Below are 10,710 nucleotides of genomic sequence, written 5' to 3'. Positions count from 1 at the left end.
CTGAATAGGTGCATTGTTAATTATTGAGAGCCCGCGTGAGCTGATACAGGAACTAGCGTCAGATTCAAAAGTGCTCAGATAAAACGATTTTGCCAGAGGAATCACTGTATTCACTGACTTGAGAGTTTTTGTAAAATGATTACACATCACTTTCAGATTCCCATAATCTATGGAAATACAATTGTGCCTACTACTGAGGAAAATAATACAGTGGTATGCAAAGCATCGTCTGTTTCCTTTATGAGCAAAATATAGCATAATCACAATACAGCAAGGCATGTGCCATTTTGCTTTTTATAAATGGTAGCCTATATATTCAAGTTGCAATCTGCTTCATCTTGAGTTTTAGCAAACTGGGAAGTTGTATTGACCAATCAGAAGCGAATATATTGCATCTACATGGAAACTGTTTATGTCTCTTTCTGTTAATTTGTAACTAAATGGATATTTAAACATTAATGTTAGATTGATTTTTGGCTGCATGTTTTTGCTTGATCCGTTGCCTTTTACTCCCTCTCAATGAGATCAAATGCAGATGTTCATGTTAGATATTCCAAAGAACAATCTTCCACTGATAAAAGCTGTAGGCTATACTGGTTTTCATAGGTGTATGCGTGTCCTTTCAAGTATACGTGAAAGTGAAAGTATGTTCCCTGGCTTGTAAAGCTCCTCTGAGAAGAAAGGGACGGATATTCCGTGAAAAGGTTTCAGGTAAGAGCTACACATTATTTACTTGTCATTTTTTGTGCTTTCTTTAGAGACGACACTAAAATTATTTTGATCATTTGTCAGTGTGATTAAGAGATAGCATTTGTGATTTCTGTTACCATTTAAAAGAACTGACAACCCTAATTTTTCATTTATGGTTTTCATGTTTACTGGCTATCATAATTCTTCTATTCACTATGTAGCCTACTATATTTTTCATAATTCGTCTTTTGAAAGTCTTGTTAATCACTGGGTTAGTATCTAGGAAGAGTGTTTGTTTTTTTGCAGGTGGAAAATTTCATATTGTTTTCCTATGAGTGAATGACATTATAAAATCTCTGATAATCTTATAAGATAAAGCACCATATTAAAATGCCTTGAACGGCTGATGTTGCATAATATATTACTTTCATGAGATATTCTAACTTTTCTTTTGTCATGTATCATACAGGATTGTTTAATAGCCATTTGGATAAACAATGGCAAAATCTCCCACTTCTGGTAAGTATATCAATGTTAGTTGCATGAAATTTAATAGAATTGAATAAATAATCAAGTAGCAAATGTTTTATTGCCACACAGCTGGGCCAGTGGAAATTGTTGTATGTATTATGCAAAATACAAGGAACAGTTTGTAAAAGTGCAGGTGATTGTACAGTATGTACAATATTGTACATATTGCAAATAATTTTACGAATAATTGATCATTGTCTTGATGGGTTAACACAAAAACAAAACAAAAACAAGGGAAAGCTGAATCCATATGCAAATAGTAACAAAATACAATAACAAAACCACAACAGAGACCTGAGAACAAGGGAACATAATGAGCAGCACTAAACATACATTTGTGTAGGTAGGACAAGACTCAACAAGAAACACTGGGGTTTAAATAGTAGAGGGGGGTAATACGCAAACAAGACACACCTGGGAATGATCACAGAATCAGCCAGAAAAACTACAAAGGACTACAAAAATGGCACACAAGACAGGAAACAGGAACAAAAACAGGGAAAATGCAAACTAAAAATCCTATTAAGAAAACACATAATGCTTTAAAAACATTAACATTAATGCTTTTTGTTTTATCTCCTTTTTCATTTCTAATCCCTATCAGCTGTGTTTTTCTGGATTACGTCTAAAGCTGAGATATACAACATTCATGTCAAAATAAGGGAAAGCACTTTGAAATATCAATCACCATCAATGATGTTACATGCTTACATATATTATACAGTAGCCTATTAACACATCCATAATATTGCTGCTAAATGATTCATCTGAGCTTTTGGGGTTATTTATTGTTTGCTGATAGTAATTTGTTACACTTTTAAGTTTCCTTTTGATATTCAATGGTTGAGAAGGGAGGAGAATAATGCTGTGTAATTGTAATATTGTGTATTGTTTTAATATCTCTCATTTTTAGAAGAAAAAAATTATTGTTGATTTTGTGCAGTATAGATTTTATAATATTTTCTATGTTTGCACAGTGAAAGAGATCTTTCGCAGGTTTTCCACGATCAGAAAAAGCAAAAAGAAGAAATTTGAAATCAACGACACAAAGATCCCTCTAAAGCCATGCACAGGTAAAGATCTAGTCCATTTGTTGTGGTGGTAATGAAGGCACAAGTAATGCATAGTGCTCTATATGATATTATTCATAGCAACACTCTTTCTCATTGCCGCTGTTTTCACAACAGTTTTGCAGATCACAGATTATATACAAACAGATATGCTGAAGGAGGCCTATCTGAACCTGCTCTCCATGAGCCTGGAGCTCCAGAATGATCTGAAAGCTCTGGGCGAAGGAGCTCCTCCCACAAATCAAGTTAATAAAGAGAGAGATGTCAATAATCTATTTGAGACTCTAAGGAACAAAATCTCTGTCATTGTACGCAACTCCAGTGCTCTGCCCTCATGCAATAAAGAGCAACTGGTGTATGTTGCACAAATTATCCTGGCGGAAGAGAAGAGACAGGGAGAACCAGGAGCGATGCCGGGATGGAGGGAAGCATGGAGGGATGCGGTACGAGACGGGGTTCGAGACGCTCTGAAGAAAGTTCACCTGGACAGCCGCGAGCAGAACGCTTCCTGGTTGGTAGTGCATCTGGGGCTTCTGGGTAAAGCTGTGGTGGAGGATTTGGAGAGAGTGAAGACTGAACTTCAGAGCTTATATCCAGCAGACTTTGAAGTGTTTGAAACCTATGTGTCCTGCCATCATGAGGCTGTAGGAGAGCATTTAAAGAGACTTCTGGAAAAGGTGACAGAGCTGAAAGATTACTACGCTCTTCTAGATTTCATTATTCATCACTACCCCAGGTGAGCTTTTTAAAACACATCACACAAATGTCTAAATGGCACTTCATTGCATAATTCAGTTTAAATTAAATGGGATCTCATTGGTGTTCCACAGTGATCTGAGAGACAAGCAGAGAATTCTTATAGTGGAAGAAGACTTGCTAAATAATATAAAGACCTCTTACTGTCATTGCCAAAAGGTGAGCTACTGCAAGGAAAGAGTTTTGGCATTCTAGGTTAAAGGTACACTATGTAACCTTTGGGCCAGTTAAAAAAAATGCAAGCATGGACTAATGCAAGTAGCGGAACATTATTGTTTTGGTTGTGCTTCGGCTCTGCGTTACTGTGCGGATGAATATGTTTATTTCTCATTACAAAAAAAAAGAAGGATCCTACTGCTCATAAAACATTCACTATTAGGCTTAAGACAGGGATGTCCAATCCTGCTCCTGGAGGGCCACTGTCCTGCAGAGTTTAGCTCCAACCCCAATTAAACACACCTGAACCAGATAATCAAGGTCTTAGGCATTCTAGAAACTTCCAGGAAGGTGTGTTGAGGCAGGCTAGAGCTAAACTCTGCAGGACAGTGGCCCTCCAGGACCGAGTTTGGACACCCCTGGCTTAAGAGAACCAATTTAGATGGAAAGGATCTCACTAGCTGAGGACATGACTGTAGCTTTACCCATTAACACACACGTCACCCTCAGTTCTCGCCACCTCCAAAAGCCAAGCCAATGTTGATTCTCGTTTTATTACGAGCACTGTCGCATTCTCTTTTTGCCACAAGACTTTCTTCAAAATAAAATGTAAAACGGGTGATACCTCGTAGGTTCGAGATTTAGCTGCTCTATGTCAAACTTTTTCGCTCATTGCGACAACCTACGACACTCCCACACCATACACACGTCTAAGTAGCCGAAGCAACTTTTCTCTATTTACGAATATGACGAGACACACATGGGCAAGTGACGTATTTACACAATTTCTCGTGAAAACCCTCCGGACAGGTCTAAAATATAAACACTTATTTTAGGCTTACCTTAGTGAATCAGGGTAAGACAAAAACACGTTTTGGAAGAAGGATTTATGATGTATTGACTCATTATTTAAATTTTGTTTTATTTTGAATGGAAAATGTACATAGTGTACCTTTTAGCAAATACACCACATTGCCTATTTAGAATTTGTTTACATTGTTTTACTCTGATACCATATTTGATATCAGGATGACTTTAAATCTGCACTGGAGAAGATTATCATAACTGAAAAAGAAGTGTGGACAATGAAGAAATCTCCTGATAGAACGGATGATGAATTCCTCACTTCAAAAACCTACATGGCCATCTGCCAGGTCAGGACTTAAACTTGTCACTATAGAGGGAGATCCAAAACTTTTATTATTATTATTATTTATTTATTTAATTTTTATTTATTTAATTTTCACCTCTGGATTTGTCTTGTTAGCTGATAGCGAGTTATGCTGAGAATCTCGAGAAGATCGATGAGAATCTGGGGAAGTCAGCGGTGCGCTTTTGCTTAGAGGAGCTAAATCCATTTCATACAAGGTTTGAGTCACAGTATTATTATAGATTAACTTGAGGTCATTTCTGTATCTTTTCTTCTCTGACAGTTTCCTTCTCTTTTAGATTCGAAGAAGAGTTTTTGCAACACACCCGCTCTCTGTTGACCTCTGACCTACTGGACTGCTGTCTATGGATAGAATATCACATCAGCTACATCAACTGCTTTAATTCACTCAAGTAAGTCCATCATGAAAGGAACACTGCCCTTGTGAAAAAGAGTAGCCTACTTATTATGGAAATAATATATTTTAAAAGAATATACTTAAGTGTGAACTGAATGTAATGTTTTCAGACACTTCATTGCATGTTAATGGAAATTAAATGCAAATGTATCATAGTTTAAATAGATATTAAACTTTTGAACTTTAGAGTGTTTTTGACCCACTTAAGTATATGACTTAAGTAAATCTTAATATGCAATTTCAGAATTATTATTTTAATATTGAATAACACACTAGACTTAAAATTATAATCAAGTATTTTAAATGTGCTGTTCAAGTTCAAGTTCAAGTTACTTTATTGTCCTCCTTGAGGCAAATTGTTTTTGTTGTATGTTGGCCAACATATCAAAATAAGTGTACTTAGCATTACAAAATTAAAACATGATTATTAAACATAATGATCTAAGATGAACTTTGAAATAAAACTGTCATTATTTCAAAGTGCACTTTTAAAAGTGTACTTAAGTGTGTTAAGAAACAATCATGTAAGTGTACTCACTTTAAGTACACTTAAGTGGTCTTTTATTTTATTAATATATTATCTGCTAGTATGTTTTTTTTTATATATATATATATACTTTTAAGATTTGAAGTACACTAGAAGTGAAAATTACTATAGTAAAAGTAAAAGTATAATCAAGTACACTTCTTTTTTCACAAGTGTGCTGTGTCCAGTCCAGGGGTGTTATGTACAATGAAAAGTTAGAAAAGTAAAACATAACATAATCCTAACATATTCTTTTTTCATGCTGATTGGTTCCTGCTGTATCAGTAGCCAATGAGCTCACATACTTAACCTTCAGAGACTTTGGACCCTATTTTAACGATCTAAGCGCATGGTCTAAAGCTCAAGGCCAAATGCACTTAAGGCGTGTCCGAATCCACTTTTGCTAGTTTAACGACGGGAAAAATGGTCGGCGCGCGGCGCATGGTCTAAAAGGGTTGTCCCTATTCTCCTAATGAGCAATGGGTTTGTTTTGGATGTGAAATAAACCAACCAGAGCCATTCCCTTTAAAAGCCAGTTGCGCTCGCGCCAAGGTGGATTCGCTATTTACATGACGGACTTTGCAAGCGGAAAGAGAAAGACTGAACGCGTCGCGTCTCCAGAGCGCAAACGGATCTGCTCGTGCGTGAGGTTAAAGCGCGCAAGCAGACCATACAGGACAAGCCGGATTCCACCATATCTTTATGTACACAATATTAATCAATATTCCATTACCAATGCAAACACTCTGAGAGTTGATATGACAGAAATCTGTTTAATCTCAAACTTCTGTGAGTCCCTGTCCCTGTGTCAGTCCTTTGAGACATGCATTTCTTTTATTTTTTTGTCATGGCTTTTATTACAGAGAGAATCTGCAGTTTTATAGGGAGAACTTTTCAGCTCAGATGGAGCAGCTGGAGAAAGACGTGGATGGACTGATTCAAAGACTTAGCCAGACCATGATAAAACATTTCAAAACTGATATCAAGGTGGGCCTACCGCAGATATATACATATCAAATATACCCAACTTGTCGTTTTAAATTCCTCATAATCTAAAATTATACCTAGTCAAGAGCATATTACACATCATTTTTTATAGTTGAAGATTACAATATTACTAACTACAATGCAATTTTCCCCAAAGCCTTACATGGATGGTATGATGACAAAAAAATGGCTGAAAACAAATGGAGATTTTAAAGAAGTTACTTACAGAATAGATAATTATCGTGGGCTCTGTAAATCTATGAGAGCTCCATCAGCTCAAGTGAGTCCATGTCATCTACTCAGATATTCTCTCTAATGGCTTCAGAGCACCACTTTTAACACAGTGTCTGTATTTGCAGGTTTTCGTGAATGATGTGCACTATTATGTAGCCAGAGAATATGTATCCCAGCTGATGAAGAAAAAGTATTCATGCAAAAAAAACAAGAGCGAAGATGCTGCTGCAAAACTGAGAGAACAATGGAATGAACTCAAGAAACTATTTGAGGACATGGTAAGATCCAGTCTAGCATTAAATAATGTGGAATATACAAATGGATTTTTCATGCACTGACAATATTATTCTGTACACAGGGATCATCCTTAAACTGGCTGTATCCGTTGGGAGATTACCTTAGTGACATTATCGGAATGGAAAATGAGAGAAAGATAAAAGATCTGTTAATTCCATTAGTTACTAATTACCCAGACATCAGGTAAGTGTTATAATAACTTTGCATATGCTACTATTTTAAAACAATACATTGTTTTGTTCACTTGTCTGATTACATGGAACCACTCACTTAATTCTCCCTTACTGTCTGTTCTCGTCTTTAGCAAGAAGCAGTTGTCAGCTGTTCTGTACTTCCGAGACAACAGTTTTAGCTTGGAGAAGCACAATGCTATTAATCAGTTTACTGTGCTTAAACGGGATGCTGGGAACACAAATCAAGATCACTCCTTCTTCACTGACATTGAGGTACTTTCCTGAAATACAATATTTGTAGATGTGCAATACATTCTATGATGCACTAAATGATCAGATAACAGAATATAAAATATTTTGTGTTTAATTTGAATTAATGTATTTTCACAAAGTAACACACTTTTATCTTTTACAGTGAGATTACTTTTGGCATTCTGGACCTTCAATTGCATTACCTTTGATCATTTTGTTCAAAACCTGTACAGTACATTTTATTGTTAGAATACAGCAGGTATTGTTAGTTTATCTGGTGTAGGGTTGCATGATTAATCACATGCGCGCTCTCTGAGCTGCCAAAAAAACACTCATGATCTGAAAACACAGACAAACCATTATGTTAGAGTTTATTAATCTCCATTACCATATTCTGCTGAAATGAAAGTGTAATACATCCAGTCTGTGTTCCTTCCCAAGGCTGCATGTGCTGTTTGCTGCAATGCTAAATCTGCATGCTAACTTTATCGGGAATGAATTGTAATAAATCCAAATATGAATCTCAACTATGTGGTTTGCGATTGCAGTTGCTGAATAAATGTACAACCTCTGTGCTTTTTTGTTTAATGTTTAAAAACATTAACATAATCTGGAATTACTGTATTATTACCTTTTTTTTTAGCTTCTGAGAGAAGCTTTTTAATGGTTTTACCAGTTTTCATAATGCTGAGAGTGTGTTCATGTAAATTAATAAATCAGGAAACTATGAGGTCAAATAAACTCTGTGTATGAGTTGACATTCTCTTGATTTGTACTTACAGGAAAGTGCAATAACTCTGCTGAAATGTATAAAGTTTTTTTTTTGTGCAGCCCGAATTTGGTGTATGTTTTGGTTGTTTGTCCTTATACTTGCCAATAGAGGGAGACATTAAACTATAAACAAACAATTTGCATTATCTCATATTGTGTAATCATTCAAAAAGAGACTTGATGGACTGTTTATCTACTGTGATATCAATCATGAAAATGTGATGTGTAAAACATAATGTCAGACAAAACAGATTGTGTGCTGCACAATATTTACTCCAGGTGGACCCAGCTCTTGGGAAAAAAATTGCTATTGGTTGGTTAGTCATATTTAGTTAATCTCCCTTCTCTTGTTTAATGCAAATTTTAAACCTATTTTTCGCCTGAGCCTAATAGATTTTCTGTTCAGTGAACAAAACATGAAGATAAAAATAATTTTCCTCTGTAACTACAGTATGTCATTGAAAGGATTTTTTCAATTGCTGTCTGTAGTTGTATAATGACCAGGTAAAAGTATAATATATCTTTCCACATGCATGATGCAAATAGTGTATAGTTGTGTGCCTGCATGAGAGAGTGTGTTATTTCAGGACAGACTGGCTTGTGTCCAGATGTCCTGAGGATTACAATCTTATCTACAGTCTGTAGAGTTAGATGTGATGAAATGGGAGGGGATTTTTGAAGATATTTGTAGTTCAGAGATTGAATGCCATGGGTCTCTGGCTCATCCATAAGTCCTTTTCATCATAAATGACACTTTGCTCACATTCTCTCACCTCCACATAAGCATCTCTTCACTTCCTACAAATCCATAATCCCTCTTTTTCTTCAACTTGCCCTATTAACGTGTTCACAGGTCTGAATATTTACTTTTTTCCCCTCTCTTCAAAGAGGATACTGCTTATTCAAATATCTTCTGGCTGATTTGTATACAGAAACCAGAGGCAGCAGATGACTCCCTGGGTGTCATGTCATTGTGAATATGTGTGTTAGACTCAAGTGTGTGTGCGTGCGTGCGTGCGTGCGTGCGTGCGTGCGTGCGTGTGTGTGTGTGTGTGTGTGTGTGTGTGTGTGTGTGTGTGTGTGTGTGTGTGTGTAAATACATGTCAGTGTTGCATGGTCTCTGGTGCTCTATAAGTATTATATTTAGCTCATTACAGCATTTCCTATGTCAGAAGTTTTCTAGCTCTCTCTCTTACCCTGCCTTACCTTATCGTTCGGAGCAGTTGTTATGCTAAGATGCATCGCAAACATGCATGTAATCAACACATCAGTCATGATAAATGCTATCAGGTTTAATGAAAGCATGATGAGGTTGCCCAGACACACTTTATATCACTCTTGGTCATTGGAGGGTTAACGAGGCTAACATTAAAGTTGCAGGATATTGAGGACATTGAGTGGATGGGGGAAAAGACGGTTACACTTTATTTTAAAGGCCCACTGAAGTGCCTTGGAACATGCAGCATGTGTTGACGTAATTTCCACCAAAACAGGAAGACGGGGCGGGACATTTCGAACAGCTCCTACAATTTTTAAAATAGCCAATAGCAGTAAAGCCACAGTTTCCTCCTAATCTCTAACCGTTTCTCCTTCTAATCTCCCCATTATCACTTTATAATACAGCATTCTGTGCAGATGGGTACGATATGTTTTGTGGTTTACCCTATATCGTGCTATCGTGTCTCTGGACCGGAGCAGACAGTATGTGCGCTGTGGTGTGATACTAACGTGAAACCAGACTTCATTCGCTCCAATGGAAAGCATATTTATACTGTCTGAATCATTCCCTATGCCCTATATAGTGCACTATGTGCCATTCACCATGTAGAAAATAGTAAAAGTGTGAACAAGTGACCGATTTTAGCAGCAGCAGCTTAAGTATTTATAATGCAGAGGGCGGGACGCTTTAGATTCTAGAGAGCATTTGATTGGACAGAAAATCTGATCTTAAAGGTGGTATCAGTGATTTCAGGCCCAAAAATATTTTTATCACATTCATCTAATCTTTCCTAACGATCCGCTAGCTGCCCGCCCCATAAGCATGCCGTCAAAAAAACGCGTCTCTGTAGGCAGCCTAGGCTCTGAGATCTGCACACAAAAACAAATGGTTTAGCCAAACACTCAAAACCAAAACAAATAGTGTTCCAACCAATCACTGACAGGGGGAGGGTGCTGTGAGGTTTTGTGCTCGTGCACGGCTGCACGCGAAGTCAGAGCTGAAGAAAAAGCTGGCTCAAAACCTCACAGCACCCTCCCCCTGTCGGTGATTGGTTGGAACACTATTTGTTTTGGTTTTGAGTGTTTGGCTAAACCATTTGTTTTTGTGTGCAGATCTCAGAGCCTAGGCTGCCTACAGAGATGCGTTTTTTTGACGGCATGCTTATGGGGTGGGCAGCTAGCGGATCGTTAGAAAAGATTAGATGAATGTGATAAAAATATTTTTGGGCCTGAAATCACTGATACCACCTTTAAAGCTATATATATATATATATATATATATATATAGCTTAACCACTTTAAGGTGATGTAGTTACATAGTACTTATTCAAATAAGTAATATTAATTAACTACGTGTACTTACTATAGAGTTACGGTTAGGGTTTGGTTTAGGGTTAGTTGCAAAATTATGCATAATTTATTGTTATTACTATAGTAAGTACATGTAGTAATGTGTAACTACATCACCTTAAAATAAAGTG

At 36.8% G+C, this 10,710-nt stretch overlaps 1 protein-coding gene across 1 annotated transcript; it reads left to right on the top strand.

Annotated features, from left to right (window-relative positions):
• The first annotated feature begins 541 nt into the window (after positions 1 to 541).
• On the top strand, positions 542 to 8,152 carry LOC309486574 (exocyst complex component 3). Its single transcript, XM_082153917.1, has 14 exons — positions 542 to 711; positions 1,160 to 1,209; positions 2,199 to 2,294; positions 2,409 to 3,027; positions 3,122 to 3,206; positions 4,232 to 4,357; positions 4,471 to 4,571; positions 4,653 to 4,766; positions 6,161 to 6,284; positions 6,442 to 6,564; positions 6,644 to 6,796; positions 6,877 to 6,998; positions 7,120 to 7,261; positions 7,404 to 8,152. Exons 2-14 carry the CDS (start codon positions 1,188 to 1,190, stop codon positions 7,404 to 7,406), a joined length of 1,830 nt encoding a protein of 609 aa, XP_082010043.1. The 5' UTR covers positions 542 to 711; positions 1,160 to 1,187; the 3' UTR covers positions 7,407 to 8,152.
• Positions 8,153 to 10,710: the final 2,558 nt, after the last annotated feature.

This window comes from Leuciscus leuciscus (assembly GCF_965113295.1).
Source record: "Leuciscus leuciscus genome assembly, chromosome: 22".
Classification (NCBI taxonomy): Eukaryota; Metazoa; Chordata; class Actinopteri; order Cypriniformes; family Leuciscidae; genus Leuciscus; species Leuciscus leuciscus.
Note: the sequence above shows the minus strand (reverse complement) of the source record. Positions and strands in the feature narration are given on the sequence as shown.